General features: G+C 33.8%; 2 protein-coding genes across 3 annotated transcripts; one reads left to right on the top strand and one right to left on the bottom strand.

Moving 5' to 3' along the window:
• The first annotated feature begins 189 nt into the window (after positions 1-189).
• On the top strand, positions 190-4,050 carry LOC105345516 (COX assembly mitochondrial protein homolog). 2 transcript variants are annotated; one of them, XM_011453659.4, is made up of 4 exons: positions 190-358; positions 796-897; positions 3,214-3,304; positions 3,797-4,050. In XM_011453659.4, the coding sequence occupies exons 1-4, from the start codon at positions 247-249 to the stop codon at positions 4,029-4,031; spliced, it is 540 nt and encodes a 179-aa protein (XP_011451961.3). In that variant the 5' UTR covers positions 190-246; the 3' UTR covers positions 4,032-4,050. The 2 variants fall into 2 exon arrangements, with proteins under 2 accessions (XP_011451961.3, XP_065939825.1); XM_066083753.1 differs by lacking the exon at positions 190-358 and adding an exon at positions 462-570.
• An 871-nt stretch (positions 4,051-4,921) lies between these two features.
• On the bottom strand, positions 4,922-10,998 carry LOC105345505 (pyrroline-5-carboxylate reductase 2). Its single transcript, XM_011453647.4, has 6 exons — positions 10,805-10,998; positions 9,683-9,747; positions 9,126-9,305; positions 8,422-8,634; positions 7,113-7,205; positions 4,922-6,665 (listed from the first exon to the last, which is right to left on the bottom strand). The coding sequence occupies exons 1-6, from the start codon at positions 10,911-10,913 to the stop codon at positions 6,399-6,401; spliced, it is 927 nt and encodes a 308-aa protein (XP_011451949.3). The 5' UTR covers positions 10,914-10,998; the 3' UTR covers positions 4,922-6,398.
• Between the last annotated feature and the right edge of the window lie 6,935 nt (positions 10,999-17,933).

Below are 17,933 nucleotides of genomic sequence, written 5' to 3'. Positions count from 1 at the left end.
CACGCGTACACGTATTTTTCTTAATCGCGACTTATGCAAGATACAGCATTAAAAATAATAAACAAACAAAAACATATATCGTTGTTTTATATGAAATTCTCCTTAAAGTTTTTAAACAATGTATATAAAGACAAATTTAATAAAGAAAAAATATCCTTTCAATATTCTTTATACTCCAAAAGACTCGATAATGCATAATGATATAGGGGGTAACTATAACCTTGAAAGTGAAAGTAGAGTGTCAACATGAGCACGTCGGAATCGGAGAAGAATAACAACACAGAGAAAACAGAAGAGAATGTGCGCAGGGTTAAAACAGTTCTACCACATCACATGGCAGGGGGTCCTCAAGGACTAGGTATTACTTCTACCACATCATATGGCAGGGGGTCCTCAAGGACTAGGTATTACATCATATGGCAGGGGGTCCTCAAGGACTAGGTATTACTTCTACCACATCATATGGCAGGGGGTCCTCAAGGACTAGGTATTACATCATATGGCAGGGGGTCCTCAAGGACTAGGTATTACTTCTACCACATCATATGGCAGGGGGTCCTCAAGGACTAGGTATTACTGAAAAAATATATAGCCAAAGTGAAACAAGTTGAAATGCAATAAATAGGTTTGCATTACAAAATGCAAAAATTAATGGACTAGGTATTATTGACAAATTATGTAGCCAGAGTGAAACAAGTTGAAATTCAATAAATAGGTTTTCATAACAAAGTTAAATGTCGATGTGCATCCACATGGTAAGAGATTCGCAGTAATACCTACCATTGATTGTTTCAGGTGACCCTGAAGACAGGACTCTACGAATTGTGGAGGAAGACACGCTGGTTGGAAATGTCATGAGGGAGCGAGGTCGCATCATCTGTGAGAAAGAGCTGTTAGGTAAAAAAGATAAAATGTCAAATATAACGAGTTGTAATCCATGGTAACTTGATATAAATGTAATGTCAAATCATATACTTGTTCATCTACTGGTGTGATCATTGGTGACAGTCAGAGTGGTTTGATTGTTGGCACCAGATAGTATTACATGTAGTTATAGCTGGTGAAGAACCTGATTGCAGATTCAGGGGGGTCTGGGTTCGAATCCAGGTCTGATCCCTCATATTTCTTCCATCACTTAAATTTGGTGTTGTGACCAACCCCTGAAACTGAAAATTTAACTCCTGCCAGGGGAAAGAACCTGGCATGGTATTTACAATGTGGAAAATCATTTAAAACAGGGGAGGAATATGACGATGATGAGGGATAGACTGGATGAATCGCCAGTACCAGATACTCATAGCTCAGTTATAGTAGAGCATCTGACTAGAGATTAAGGGGAGCTGGGTTTACTCTGGTCATTATTTTTTCCATTCTGTTACAACAGTATAATTTGTATAAAGTATGCCTTTATTGTGGAAAAATTTGTATACAGTTTGACAGTAAGTTTAAATGTATTTCTGTACATTCGAAACAATTGTCATTTGTCAAAGTTGGGTTTGCTGGAATAGAAATATTGCTTCTTTTACTACAAAACAAGAAATATTTCTTGTGTGATAGTGTGTACTCATGTACTAACTCTGCCATATTCCTTCTAGCGCTAGTTAGTGGGTTAACCCTTTAACTGAGATGGTTTATACGTAAGTGTATTGGATCTGAGTCTATTTGTGATCATTCCCCAATCTGTTACACTTGCATGCAAATGTAAACTAGAACTGTCCTAATGGGACTAATACCCCCGCAAGGGTAATTTCAAATGGGACAAATAATTGAATTGAATAATAAAGGTTTGGAACACATACAAAAAAAGTTAATTCTAGAATTGTAAAAAAAAAAATTGTTAAGAAAGAAAAATTAAAATCAAAATTGTCAGAATTTCACTGTAAATACATATTTTTAAAAGTAATACATTAACAAATGTATGTATCTGATGATATTTTTTTTTATTTAATCGATTTAAAGAAAAACCAACAAAATGACAATAACCCCTCCCTTTGCAGTAAATGGAAATACTGGTAGCCAAGCAATGCTCTTCTGTTGATAAAACTTTTCAATATCTTTCTATTAGGAGTCTTGACAGATGCAATTAGTTGTTTCAAATTTTCCTTACTTTCTCCTATGGCACAATGGAACTCCATATCAGAAAATTGATCCCATAGGACTATGATTTTCTTTGATGAGCTTGTTAAATTTATTAAACTCCCAAAACATTACCATAATTACCATACTATGTAAAAAAATGAAAAAAAGAAAATTTAATATTACAAACAATTTTAAAATTGCCAAAACACTACAATCATATCAGTGATTTTGAATTTCATTTAAATTAATACCCAATTGGGTCACTTCATCAATTTAGTTGACTAATAAATTTAAACAACTTCTAAAAATAGTTTAACTTCTTTATTAATAATGATATTATTTATTTCCTTATAATGATAGAAACTTTTAGTTTACATGAAACAGTTTTAAAATAGCCCCAAAACCATCACCCATTATACAGATTATCAATTTTCCCTAAACACATGCGCCATTTGAACCATGGCTCAGATAATGGCTCCCTTGGGACAAATGAATTCAGCCACACTTGTCTTTGATGTTCTTATTAGCTCCTAAGAATTTATCATTGACAAACAAAAACTTTGCATTGTCAGTTGAAAGAATACTTATAAAAAATAATTTTTTTTATTAATTAAGACATAAAGACCAAAAATCTCCATCTGGATGTATTTATATAAAAATATTTTACAGTGTTTTAATACTATTAATTAATTAATAAAATCTGTAAGGATTACCTCCCTTACTTTTCAACATCAGTGTACAATATATAGAATAAGGAAAATGAAAACTGTCATAAAATCATTAAATCTTGTCTGATCTTAAAAAAAAAAAAATTGCAGGTGCACATCTTCAGATGGTGTTCAACATATGTATAAATTTTCAAACTGTTCCATGCAGTAATAAAAAATTCTATAGGGGGGACAAAGTTGCGTCTACAGACAGACGGACGGACAGACAGACGGACAGGGTGAAACCAATATACCCCCCTAAACTTCGTTTGCGGGGGTATAAAAAGTGTCATATAAACTACATTGTATTACTAAAGAAACTAAAGATGTATACCTTCATTTAATAACCACGAAAACTTAAAATGAAAGATGGTCATTTCAATACATTTAAAATATTGAATTCTGACACAATTTTTTTCTTTCACAGATTTTATGGTATGTTCTGATGAACATTATGTATTGTTTCCATGGAGATGTAAGACGGAGAGCAGGATATACAACAAATGTCTGACTGACTTGTAAGTACTCGTAACAGACTTGTAAGTTCTCGTAACATAAAGATTTTTATGTTGGATGATAATGCACGGAAAAGGAGCCAGTCACATTCTCAAAACATTTACCTATTTATATCAGTCTAAACAGTCTAAAGTTGCCCATTCTTCCAAATTTCATTTAAAATTTACACCATCACTAAAACTAGCTATCATTTTATAATGATTAGGGTTTGGTTGTACATGTAAAGTACAAAAAAATGACATGGGAAATGGAACATGAATTAATTAAATCAGACAATTCTGTATATTATACTGGTAATTGCAACTTATACATTGTTAATTAACAAATTACCTATCAGATGCCCCTATTTTTGTCCTCTATTCAGGAAGTTTAAATAGATAGTAGGAAAAATGGCTTTGCAAGATATACAAAAATATTGTGATCAGTTTAATTTTGTATGTTTGTGCACTAGAAATGTTTTCTCCCTAACAAATTCCATTGCAATATTATTGTAGGAACAGTGATCCAAAATTTCAAGAGGAATGTAAGGAAATCTATCTTCAAAGGAGAAAGCACTACAGATTGACAGGGAGATATGATACTTACCATGAGAAGAACGAAGCAATGAAAGAGAAACTGGCTGAGAGGAAGAAAATGAAAGAGGAACAAAGACAACAGAAGCTACAGGAAGCGCAGCTACACGCAGACACTAGTTTATTAGGACAATTCAGGAATTTATTTAAATCTTGAATAAATTGAACTGTTTGTAGTGGGGGTTTTTTTCAGTTTGATAAATTTTCTCTTCGTCGGTTGTAAAAATTTCAAACGTGTGAGTTCAAGATATTGTGACCATGTAATTCTAAATGAGATTTTAATCCACTTGCCTTCAAATGTGACAAGTGGTTTTGAAGGGATATAAATCTCGATTTTGGCTCAAGTCTTAATTTCACTGAACAGCAGGAATTCCTCATTATGACAGACCCATCTTTGATATGGAATCTTGGTTGTAAGTCTTTTCCCAAGGAGGATTGTTTCTAATGTTGAGAGCCACACATTGACAAATATAATCTAGTTTTTATTACCTATGCCTCCTCATACAAGGCAAGTGTTACACCATCTGAGCAAAGTGGTGGTTTAAGGTTAATTTTCTGCAAGTCACCAACTTTTTGAAAATGTCGATACGATACCTAATTGGCAAACTCAAAATCAAAATTATATATATATTCTTTTAATTTATTGTGGTAGCCATGACAAATTCAATCATGCTATCAATGATTCTTCCACACCACACTATTTTTTTTTAATTCATTGTGGTAGCCATGACAAATTCAATCATGCTATCAATGATTCTTCCACACTATCTGTAAACAAAGGACACCGCTATGGATTATAAAGTGCCATTCTGTGTTACCCCCTCATACAAAAATACAGCTGTTGTTATCCCTCATAAATGATAATTAAATCTTACATTAAAACCTTTGTTGGTACTGACCACAAAATTTTATCCAATATCCAACCAAATTATGTATAGCAGCATCGATTTTAAACTGTTACCACTCAATCTTGGGTTGTTTTTTTTTGTTTTTTGTTAAATAGGTGTTTATGTACACACAAGACCTCTCATAATAAAAACATGTGCATTTCAATTTCAAAAACTTTATTAATTTTTTGGTTATTAGACTGAGATATAAGTTCCTTTGACTTTGTCTTGGTAGTTTGTGGTGGCAAACTCTGCCCAGGATAAAGTTCATACAGAGATGACCTGCATTGCAACAAGTTGCAATCAATGACATATAATACAATGTATTCACATCTGTTTACAAATATCTACTTAAAACTTGTATTGAAATTAAACTCTTTCTTTTTCTGGACAGTACATTTAATATATTATATAAAACTTAATTAATACAAATACATGCCTGATAATATTTGTTCACATACAACAGAGGTTGTCAGTGCCATTTCATTGCTTTCAATAGAGATTCACACATTCATTTAATGCCTTGGGACTTGAAAACAAATACATGTAATAATTAACATTATGCTGATTCGCACTTAACAATCATCAAATGTATGCTAGCACTAATTATTACATTCACTAATTATTACATTCACAGCTATTGTGTTTAAATTTTAGAGTGTAGCACACACTTGTCTGACATCATGTACCAGACGTAAAAAATAGACCTGGTATACATGTTGCCAATTATTTTTGTAAATGCAAACAAAAACAGAACAGACTTAGAATCCACCTACGGATTCAGCATACTGTGGAATCATTTAAATTAGTGGGCGCCAATTTTCGTGGATTGTGGGTTTTTTGCTGGATCATGGGGATGTAATTTCGTGGAAGCGTCGGTTTTCAGTTTCAGTAAAAAAAAAAAACTTTCAAAATATGTTTTCGTGGAGGATTTAAATTTGTGGGAGATGGATATCCACGAATACCACGAAAATTGAGCCACCACGAATTCTAATGATTCCACAGTACATGAAAGTCTGACAAAAGTTACAATGGTAAAGACCTCATAAGTTGTCAGAACTTTTGTCCTAACCATTTGGATATGTAAATGTATCATATATATGTATATATATATATATACAATAAAATATGTTCAAATCAAAAGTTACAACCATAAATCAGCAACAGACCTCTGAACACAAGACCAACATTTAAACAAGGAACAAATTCTTAAATGTTCATTACATTTAAAATCATAAAGTCGTACCCTGAGTGTAGTTTCTGTAACTACGTTAAACACATATTTGTACACTTCCAAAATCAAATAACGTTATAACTGTTCTATTTTCATATGCAATTCATTGCCTGGATTATGTGACAGAGTATCTGGTGTTAGCAATCCTTCTTTTTAAAGTATGAATGCAATTTATTGATGATGAAAAATAATATATGTATGAGTGATGATAAAAATTTTGATAATTCAAATAATCTTCTGAAAATTCTTGTGACATAAATAATTATTCAAAACAAAAATGAACAAAAATAACCCCACAAATTATATTTTGGCGTAGTCGCACCAAGCTCTCAATCAGATATATACCAGTACAGAGCTTGGAGAGGGCAGGAATGCTGGGGATGGTCTTTGAAATCCCCTCCCCTCACTGTGTGACCCTCAGGGGCTGACTACTGCTGCTTTCTACATTTGGCTGTTCCCGTAGTAACACGGTCTGCTGTTTCTGGCTCTCTATAACTCCGAGTTCCTTCGCTCGGTTTGTGGCGGTCTCTACTGCTGTAATTAACGACGATCGGAAGCCGGTCTCTTCCAATTTGTGTATGGCAGCTATAGTGGTGCCCCCTGGTGAACACACTTCGTCCTTGAGTTGTCCCGGGTGTTTCCCTGATTCAAGCACCATTTTTGCAGCCCCCTGTACAAACAAATGATGAGGATTTAATACCGGTAAATGATTTCTCTCAATGAAACATTTTTAAGTTAAAATATCTTTGTCACTGTATACTATTAAATTTTCAAATGTTTTAGAAGCATGTACATGTATGTTGCTTTGTAAAACATCAACTAAGTTATTATATCCATTGTCACAAAGTTATTAATTAATTGGGTAACTCTCAAAAGTTTCTTCGACATCATCGTTTTCTGATATCTGAATGTGATGGTTGTAGACTGGGTAAAGTAGTAAGGATTACCTCTCATTAGACATCACTGTTTCCTGGTATTTTGTAGATATTATGGGTAAAATACTACTACATTTCTTCCTTCATAATCTTTTCTGTTTTTATAAATATTTTGGGGATATTTCTACTTCGTCTTGTAGGACATCCTAGTTTTGTAAACGATTCCCGAAGTGAGCACTCACCAGTAATGTCTGAGCGGCCAGCTTTTGGGCGAGGTCACGAGGTAGTCCCATCTTAACACCCCCATCAGCCAGAGATTCAATCGCCAGGAAACCCTAAACAAACAATGAGTATGATTAGTACAGGATATGTAATGATCAACAGTGGCATATAGAAATATACTGTAGATTTCCTAATTCAAAGCAAGAAATTAATATCTATGTAAAATCGCAAATACACATCTTGAGATTTTAAACTTCCATTTTATTTTGACAAATGCAACTAAATGTAACTATGATAAAAAAAATTTAGCATTCATAATTTCATATCCTCATCCTCACAATTTGATGCAAAACCGTTGATTCATGAAATGAAGTACCTTTGTAATATAAGGAATCTTCATTATCATCTCTGTTTTCCTCTTTTTATGTTTTTGTTTTCAAATATGGAAATCTTTCTCACTTATATACATGCATTTGTGTACAATCATTTCTATGACCTTAGTATCTTGTTGCCTGTTGAGACCTCTTTATGGTAAATAAATGACTTGTTTAGAGTCTCACATATTTACCAGCTGCTAGAGCATGTAGTATGCAAATATTTGTTCAGAGAACTTTATATTTACAGTGTGTCTGGTCACTTCAAAGGTAAAGATTAAGTAACAAAGTACCACAATAATTCTACACAAATAAGAGGAAACTGTTTAGACATTGTTATCATAGCAAATTCATGTAACCAACTGTAAACAAGAATTTTTATTTACATAGAAGATCTGATTTGATGTTAGCCTTGTTCAGGGAACCGGATTTCAAAAAATGAATGTAGGAGTAGGACAATTTTCTGCAACATATCAAACTGTAATTATTGTTACTGATGAGAAAATTTGTACAATTTTAACCTATTTAAACATTTTTATGTTATATAACCATGCATATTACCAAAAGTCCTACATTCACATAAGATACATGTAGTTTCATCCAATGCCTTTAGCTAGGGTCACTAAGCTTTTTAGCACTACCTTTACTTTTGAATGATAAACATTTAATGTATACTGTTCTTATTAAGTTCCCTCCATGACCCCTAGCTTTAGCCAATAGTCAGAGGCATTGAACTTTTTTATCCTCTTTTACATGACATATTAAACTAAAGTTATACTCAATGGATACCGCCACCTTACCGGTACTAGCCCTACTGTCTCAAATTATAGTTAATATAATTGGTTACTAGATATGACTTACTAATCTACTTAGCTATTAATTTCTACTTTCAATTGATAAAGTTCACTAAAGTTTCACCCAATGACTGCTATATTTAGTGTGACTGGTCACTCACATAGGCGGGGCCGCTCCCACTCAGCCCCGTGACCGCGTCCAGCTGTTCTTCTGTCCCCACCTCACAGATACCAATGGTCCGGAACAGCCCCTGGATGAGCTCCCTGTCTCCCTGAAGCACTGAAGACCCCGGGGCGATAACCGTGGCCCCCGTCTGTACCAGGGCGGGGGTGTTAGGCATGGCACGGATCACTCGTGTTTGTGACGGAAGATTCTGAATAAAAAACAACAAGGTTAGAATACAAGTAGAAACGTTACATGTAGGTGTAGCATGGGTCACATGTGTATGACGAAAGATTCTGTATAATGAAATACCGTGGAATCATTAGATTTTGTGGGGCTCAATTTTCGAGGAAATCATGGGTTCCTCTCAACCACGAGTAACATTCTCCATGAATTAATAAATCAGGGATATAAAGTCATATTTCCTTTTCAGATATAAGATGACACACAAAATTAGATCCCCACAAACCTGTAAAATTTAAGCAATCCCATGAAAATTGGTCCTCACCAATTTTAATGATTCAAAGTTTCAAACATTAACATACAGCAAGTAATCCTGCTTACAGCTGTATGTCATATTAAATAAATATTTAAAGACAATAAACCACTGACAAATTGTGACCACTAATGAATAGTGACCACTAACGAATTGTGACTAACAGACTGTGACTCCAGATATCAGCAGCCAGGGAGACAGCTTACTTTTTCCAGTGTTTCCAGCGTGACTCCTGCTGCTATGGACAGAAAAAGCTTCTCGCGCGTCACTTTACTAGACACCTCTTGTAGAATCGGGGACACCACGTGAGGTTTGACGGCTATGATAATTAGGTCACTGTTTTCAACGATCTCAAGGTTACTTCTGGAGATTCTGACACCTTGTTCCTACAAAAAACATCACATGATGACAAGTTTATTTACTGTCAAAATTATTTTGATCTTGCATCAACCTGAAATTCTCATTTTGATAATGGTCTTTGAGTCAAATAAATTCAAATCTTTATTCAGTAATTCTAGTAAATGTTAATGACAGATCCAAAAGCAATGTACAAATAAGTGATCAATGACACGTGTAGTTTACTTTGCTAGTGATCCTTGTACATTATTCGAAAATATCTGACGTTTTCCCTGCTTTTTTTAAAAATGGTTTTATTATTTTACATGCCAGAAAAATGTCAGAAAATGGCGCCATTACAAAAACTAAGAAATTCGCCGCCTCCACCTGGAAACGGCATTCTTGGCTCTTCAGATTGCACACTTACTTTGATACAGTCTAACATCTGTGGGACGGTATCACTGGCCATTATCTTGTGTGGCTTGACAACTCCTGAAGAAAATAGGAAAAAATATTTAGGTTTTAGTTGATCAAAAATCTTTTTTTAAAAATTCATATCAAAATAAACCTTTAAGAATTAAAAACTTGAATCCTTTCATTATTATAGAAATGGTTTTTGGGTATCTATTATGTTCTAGAGCTCTCAGCAAAGATATTGTAGCAGATCAATGCAGAAAGTATTATGCATCTCTCTCTCTCTCTCTCTCTCTCTCTCTCTCTCTCTCTCTCTCTCTCCACACACACACACACAAATACAAACATTGACTGCTAAGTGATGCAATACTATGTTTACAAACATATATATATATATACCTAATGAAAATCTATAACATGAGATGGAAGCATGGTTTTAGTGTGACCTTGACATTTAACAGACCTTCTTCCCTATTGTAAAGAAATCAATCACTCAGGCAGGCAGTCTGAATTGCATCATCCTTCTTTAGCTTAAAAGAGGCTAAATGGGGGAGGGTACTTTCAATATATTCAACAGATATCGGTACAAAATGTTTTAATTCTTGAATAATTTATTATATTTTTTTTGACAAATGCAAAAATAATATGTGGTTATAAAATACATGATATATATGAATGAAATTGTAATTCAATTTTTTCTTGAAGTTTTCTGATTTTTTGTTGTTGTTGCAGCAATAAGTTTTAGATTTCCAATAATTAATCATGTTCATGTTGTGATGAAATACTGAATACTCTCACTGATAAACACAAGCTTTATTCTGTGATTGAAAAAATGAAATACTTTGACATGAAAAAATGAAAAATATGGTAATTTCATTAATCAACGATTTCTATAAATTAACGTTAGACAACCGAAAAATATTAGAGCTGCTATTTCAAGGATACCTGACTAAAGCATGGCAATTTATCAATCATTTTTATGTCATGTCAGCTAGAAAATCAATTGCTTTGTTAAGTTTTCAAATTGTGTACATATTCTGATGATGATGATGCAAGTTTTGCCGAAGGTTTATATTAGAGTGATTTCCCTTTACCGCTGATAACTCGGGTTGACCTTAAAATAAAATGTCCTCACCTTTTGAGATAAAGCCTCGACTCATGGCTTGCGCCATTCGGCCAGCTCCAATAAATCCAATGGTCATACTCTCACTGACGGTGAACCTCTGATCTTCTGTTCTGGCCATTATCGTTTGTTATTTATACGACTACAAATCCCTATGCAGCTGCGCAGCTAGCTGTAACGACCTTGTCCCGGAAGTTGGACGAAATGAAAGTAACGTGGAGAAGGGGGAGGGGCTTGACCTCCCGAACCATAACCGCCTATTTCGTACGATAAATTATAAAAATGGAGTACAATTTTATTATTCGAAATGCAGAAAAACTATGTTTACACTCTTTAGGAATTCGGAGTTCACGGAATTCAGTGGAGTCGGAGGCAAAAGGGGGGGGGGGGGGGGGGCTGAATTAATCATCATCAGAAATCTTGACAAGCAAAAAAAAAAAAGTCCAAAAATTAATGAAATTCCTAATCCTGGGTGGGGGGAGGGGTAGTTTACCTGTAACTGAAATTTTTAATATCACTGTTATTAATATATTTCCTTATATTCATTTCAATTCCTTATATTCTACCGAAAATGTGGGAGGCGGGAGGCGGCATGCAGCTTCTTGATACTTCAATGTTTCAAACATAATTTAAGAAAAAATGTGTGTGTCTACTGCGCGAGAAAAAGTAGAGGGGGCTGACCCCTCCCTGGTGCTATGTGCCTGATGGTTAGGTCCTACTTTGCCAAAAACCCGTGGTTCCGACGCCTATATGGAATTGTTCGGTCACCGAAATGGTTTCAAGTGACAGCATTTGGTTACCAATGTTGACAACAGGTAATCTACCAGCAAACAGTCAAAAGAATATAGAAATATTTTTAACTGTAATGTCTATGAATAAATTTTTTTTCTATATCTTTTACCATTATTTTTTACTATTTTAACCTTAGTGTTCAATTTAATATATTGCTTTTAATTAACAAAACACAATTCAATATTTAAGGTGGAATAAGACATCATCACAAATGGCTAACCTTTGATCGAAACGGGATTTCGTTTTATTAAAACGATTTTATCGAACGCAGCATGTATCTTACTCCATAGCCGAGTGGATAAACGGGCTTGTGACCCGTATATATATATGTACATCCCGAGTTCGAATTCTAGATCTGCAGGGGCTTTTGTTGTTAGTGAATTGAAATTTTTAGATATTCATTTCTTATTCCTAAACTGCAAATATTTTGCTTATTTGCCATATGTACAGTTTAATTATCATTATATCTTTCATAATTAAATAATTTACTGTTAATTCGAGTGACTTTTTCCATGTGTGTTATTCCATCTTAACACACATGTGGGGTAAGCGCACATTATAGCTAAGGTCATGTTTTGTATACATTGATAATTTATTCATATTGCTGTTGATGACTGCTGTCGGGTAATGTCATTCTTTGTTGTTTTGTCTATTCCATAGCAATACTTCAATTTCCGAAAAACACGCAACGCGGGGTACTTCAATTAATTACTTGTACATACCCAAATATTTCGGTGACAGTACTTACCTGTTTTAGATTAATTTGCATCGCCATTGTGTATGAATGTTTTATTTCGCTCAAACCATATCAATGGTACATGAGTTACAAAAAACAAAAATATTTACAAATGTACAAATACAGAGTCAAGTTAGGAAGAGTACAGAGTTAAATAAATCGAGCTAATATTTTTTTAATAAATATGGACAGTTTTTTTTAATGAATCAATGTCACTGGTATTCATAAGGTTCCCAAATTTATAAGTGTTAACATTTGTTGAATATTTTTCTTCAATTAATTTGTTGCGGAATAAAGGAAATGCCTGGCATTCCATACCATAGTGATATTCGTCACCCAAAGTGTTTTTATTACATAATGAACAAATTCTATGACATCTTTATATGTTATTCCATCTCCCAGTTTCAATAGGTAATTTATGATTACAGGTTCTAAATTTTGTATATATGAATCTTAGATCATTTGGAAGTATCGTAAGATACATTTCGTGTCCAAATCTTTTCTTAAAGATTCTGTAATTAAAACATTTGGGTGAATTTTCTACACTCCTGTACCAATCTTGTAAAAACTGATTTATGAGTGTCTCTTTAACAATAGATTTTAGCCAGTTGATACTAGAGAAACTTTGATTAATCCAGACATAGGAAAGACCACATGAGTTAAGAATATCTCTAACATATTTCAACCATGGGTGCATAAACGAACCCTCAGAAAAACATTTACAAAAATAGCGATACATTATATGCGTAAGCTTACAATCATGTGCCAATAAAAGTTTAGCCTAATAAGTTATTATTCGTACCTTGATAAAAATAATCAAAGGGTATCGTCCAGTTTCCCCATAAACCATGCAATTTGGGGTACTGGACTTAATATGCAGAACAAATATCAGAAATTTTTAATGAACTTTCTCTAAAATATCTGTTTTCGTAGCCCCACACTTAATAACCATAAAATAAGATTGGGCTAATAACACTATTAAACAGATCAAATTGACAGTCGATTGGTAAATCAAAATATCTTATTTTTCTAAATACTCCATACAAAGCTTTTAAGGCTTGCTCAGTTAAATGTTTTTTCGTACTTTTAAAAGATCCACTACGAGACATAATAACACCAAGATACTTAAACTCATTCACAATTTCAAGAGGTACATCTCTGTATAAAAAAATTCTTTTTGTAACACGACCTTTGGAAAAGATTAATACTTTAGTCTTTTCAATGTTTACCTGGAGTTTCCACAGATCACAATATTCAGAAAAAAAGTTCAGTGATATTTGTAAATCGTCTGGGTTCTCAGAAAATATAACAGTGTCATCAGCGTAAAAAAGAATAAAAAGTTTTAACATGGTATGCATCTCAGTTTCCAATTTCTCGCTGAGGCTAGAAACTCCTTTTATACCATTTTGTACAAGGTAAATTTCTAAATCGTTAATATACAAAGAAAAGAGAAATGGTGATAAATTCTCACCTTGTCTAACACCCATATTACACATGAAAAATTCTGAAGTGTCTTGTCCAATACTAATCATTGATTTGATTCCTTTGTACATAGACTTTATAAATCTAAGACATTTACCATCTTCACCATTGTTTATTAATTTGGTCCATAAACCCGATCTCCATACCGTGTCAAAAGCTTGTTTGAAGTCTATGAACGCACAATAAAGTTTTTTTCTTGCTAGAAATCATAAATTTGCACAAAAAATCTAAAAGTAATACATTGTCTACCGTACTATATCCTTTCCTAAAGCCCGTTTGGGCCTCCATTAAAACATTGCATGTATAGTTTCTGTGATTCATAGATTACGTATCATGTGTAATTGTTGTTATTTAAGCATTGAATCATTATTTTTTGAAAGATGTGGTCTCATAACTGCAACGGTGTGTGCAAACAAATTGAATAACGCGCGCTAGCGCGTTATGAAAATTGGTTTGCACACACCGTTGCAGTTATGAGACCACATCTTTCAAAAAATAGTGATTCAATGCTTATATTTACGTTTTTTAACAGTTGTTCTCTTTCCGCAAATATGATTTATTTCAAAAAATCTCGGCCTTATTCAACGAGTAATGCATAACTAACGGATCGAAAGAGCCATTAGAATCGAACAGCCGACTTGAGCTGACAAAAATAGTGCACAACGTTTTTAATTCTAATAACACAGTTTTATCTATCTGGTATTTAGTATACCAAATTTATTTTTGGTATGCTAAGAAATTAATCAATGAATTCATTTAAATCTTTAAAAAAATATTTAACCATGAAATATTAATCAGCCCAAGTATAATATCAGGTCGTGATCCGGTTTGAAGTCGGGAGGAGAGTCAGTCATGCTCTGAAGGATGACTGAATGTATTCATACGCACCAGATTTGGTGATTGGGTCTTCTGTGTTATGCGTAAATATCACTCAAATCTATCAATGCAATTTAATAGGAGAAAGGAAAGTGAATGTAAATATATATACTTAACTTTTCAATGATTGACATTAATAAAGAACTTCATCCAATAATGTTTTCTTAGAGGGGCTCGGTTGTCGATTTGAACCGCCCCTGATTTGTGTATGATATCCTTTCCTCTTTTCTAGTAACTTTACACCCCTGCGAATGTTATTGTCATTTAAATTTTAGACCACGTGTTTTTATTTGACGCTTTCAGTTTCGCAGTAAAAATCGTGCCTCGTGTTTATAGTCTATTTCATGGAATCTAGGTACCTGTAGTCAAATATAAAATCTAGAGGTTTATTGATTTTAAACTTTATCTTCATTAATTGGTGGATAAAATGTGTTCTAGAAATAAATGTGACGATACAAAAAATAGCCTTTTTGCTGCTGTTGCAACAATTAACATGCTTAGTAGAGATCCCCCTAAGCATTTATTTTCGATCCGCGCCTGACCTAGTAATAGCATCAATAGTAAAACAGTCTGTAATATTTTATGCAGAATGTTCCTTTAAAATGGCTCGATATACTAAGTCTTTATGCAAAACAGCCACCCATTATTTTTTTTCAAAACATGGTATTGCACAAAACAAGCATCAAACATAGCTATGATTTTATTAAGCAACCCAATGCTTATATTTTCAATCACTCTACACGTGGTTAAACACGAACGATAACTCTGTTCTAAATATATCATCGTTGAATCTAAATAACCGCTAGATGGTGAAATAAAACATACATCTTAAAAGATTTTAATATTTTAACATAAATCTAAGTAGGTTATGATATGAAAAACGACCATTACTTACGTATTTTGAGAATATTATCCGAACACATATACTTCCGCTCGAAATTTCACAGGAACTGCACAAATCTCGGTGAAGTCTCGTGAACTTTCATTCGAGCACCTCTGGATGTTTTATATACTTAGCAACGATAAAGAAAACATTCCGAACACATTCGCAGGGGTGTTTTAATACTACCGTTGTTGTAGTGAGACTTAGATCAAAAGTGAGCTCGTCTAACTTTAATGGCCCCCAGGCCTGTACTCACGTATTTTGAGAATATTATCCGAACACATATACTTCCGCTCGAAATTTCACAGGAACTGCACAAATCTCGGTGAAGTCTCGTGAACTTTCATTCGAGCACCTCTGGATGTTTTATATACTTAGCAACGATAAAGAAAACATTCCGAACACATTCGCAGGGGTGTTCTTATACTACCGTTGTTGTAGTGAGACGTAGATCAAAAGTGAACTCGTCTAACTTTTATGGCCCCCAGGCCTGTACTTACGTATTTTGAGAATATTATCCGAACACATATACTTACGCTCGAAATTTCACAGGAACTGCACAAATCTCGGTGAAGTCTCGTGAACTTTCATTCGAGCACCTCTGGATTTTTTATATACTTAGCAACGATAAAGAAAACATTCCGAACACAATCGCAGGGGTGTTTTAATACTACCGTTGTTGTGACCCCCCCCCCCCCCCTGCATTGTCTGTCCAATCCGCAGAATGAGCCTGGGTTAGATTGATCTTAGATATTTCCTACAGCAAGGCAAGCCTTTCCAATGTTAGACTTTAGACTGTCGCTTTGTGTGGTCATGTAAAGACCATATTCTTAACCACATGCGCGGATCTAAGGGGATGGGGAGAGTGCACAGATGTGAAATCATATTTAATTACTTACATGTATATGAAAGAAATGGTTTTATCCCAATACCACGTTATTATTTTACAATAACGATAATTCATATAGTTTTTCTCACTTTTTTAAAATAACCAATGGAACCAAAATACATGTATAAATAAATATTATTAAGTGGTACTGTGAATTTTTCTCCAAACCAAGTATTATCTGCCTTTTAACTTTCACAAAAATTGAAATGAACATTGCATATCAAATTATCTATCCATCCAGCGGCCTCTGTCTCTTGATATGTCTCTTTTGTTACCATGGGATTACGTCTAAGTAAAATCTATGAACAGCTGGTGGAGACATTTTGAATAAATGCGTTTTATGACTTTAAGGATGCGATGTCAACTTAAACAACTGTATGGTAGATATAATTAAAGTTCTAACATTATTGATGTATGTGTTATTTATGGGATCATTGCTACGCTTTATGTACAGCATGGTTTAAATGTAATTTATGGAGCCATTTCTACACCTTCTGTACAACACGATGTATAGCATATGTAATATATGAAACCAAATCTAAATTATAAAGATATGTCACACCAATAAAACATGATTTAAATTTTACAAAAATAATTGATGGGATCATTGGTATACCTTCTGTCTAACATGATGTAGATTAATTTATAGGATCTTTGCTTCATCTTCAGTACAAAATGATGTGTATGTAATTGACGAAAACTTAATACACCTTCTGTACAACATTATGTATATGTATTTTATGGAATCATTGCTACACCTTCTGTACAACATAATTTATATGTAATTCTTGGGATCATTGCTTCACTTTCTGTACAACACGATGCATATTTGATTTATGGGATCATTGCTTCACATTTCTACTATACATGATGCATATGCAATATAAGGGATCATTGCTACACCTCCTGCTGTACCTGATGTTGCTGTAATTTATGGGAACATTGCTACACCTTCAGTACAACATAATGTATAAGTAATTTATGGGAGCCTTAATGCTATACTTTCGATACAACATGATGTGTTTATCTCTTCGTATTTCACTAGAATTTTCATTGGGGTTTGGCCGTCACATTAATGTACAGAACGGTTGGAATACCGGTGCCAGATAGCTCTGTTGGTAAAGCACCTGGCTAGAGATTTAGGGGGCCCAGGTTCGATTCCCGGTCTGGTCCGTCATTATTTCTCCCATCCCATTACATATATGTAATTTATGGAATCCTTGCTACACCTTCTGTGCAACATTATATATATGTAATTCTTGGGATCATTGTTACAACTTCGTACTGTTCATAATATATATGTAATTTATGGAATCCTTGCTACACCTTCTGTACAACATTATATATATGTAATTCTTGGGATCATTGTTACAACTTCGTACTGTTCATAATATATATGTAATTTATGGGATCATTGCTACACCTTCAGTACAACATGATGTATTTATAAATAATTTATGGGAGCCTAAATGTTATACCTTCG

This window comes from Magallana gigas, chromosome 5 (genome assembly GCF_963853765.1).
Source record: "Magallana gigas chromosome 5, xbMagGiga1.1, whole genome shotgun sequence".
Lineage (NCBI taxonomy): Eukaryota > Metazoa > Mollusca > Bivalvia > Ostreida > Ostreidae > Magallana > Magallana gigas.
This window is presented reverse-complemented; position numbering and strand designations above follow the sequence as displayed.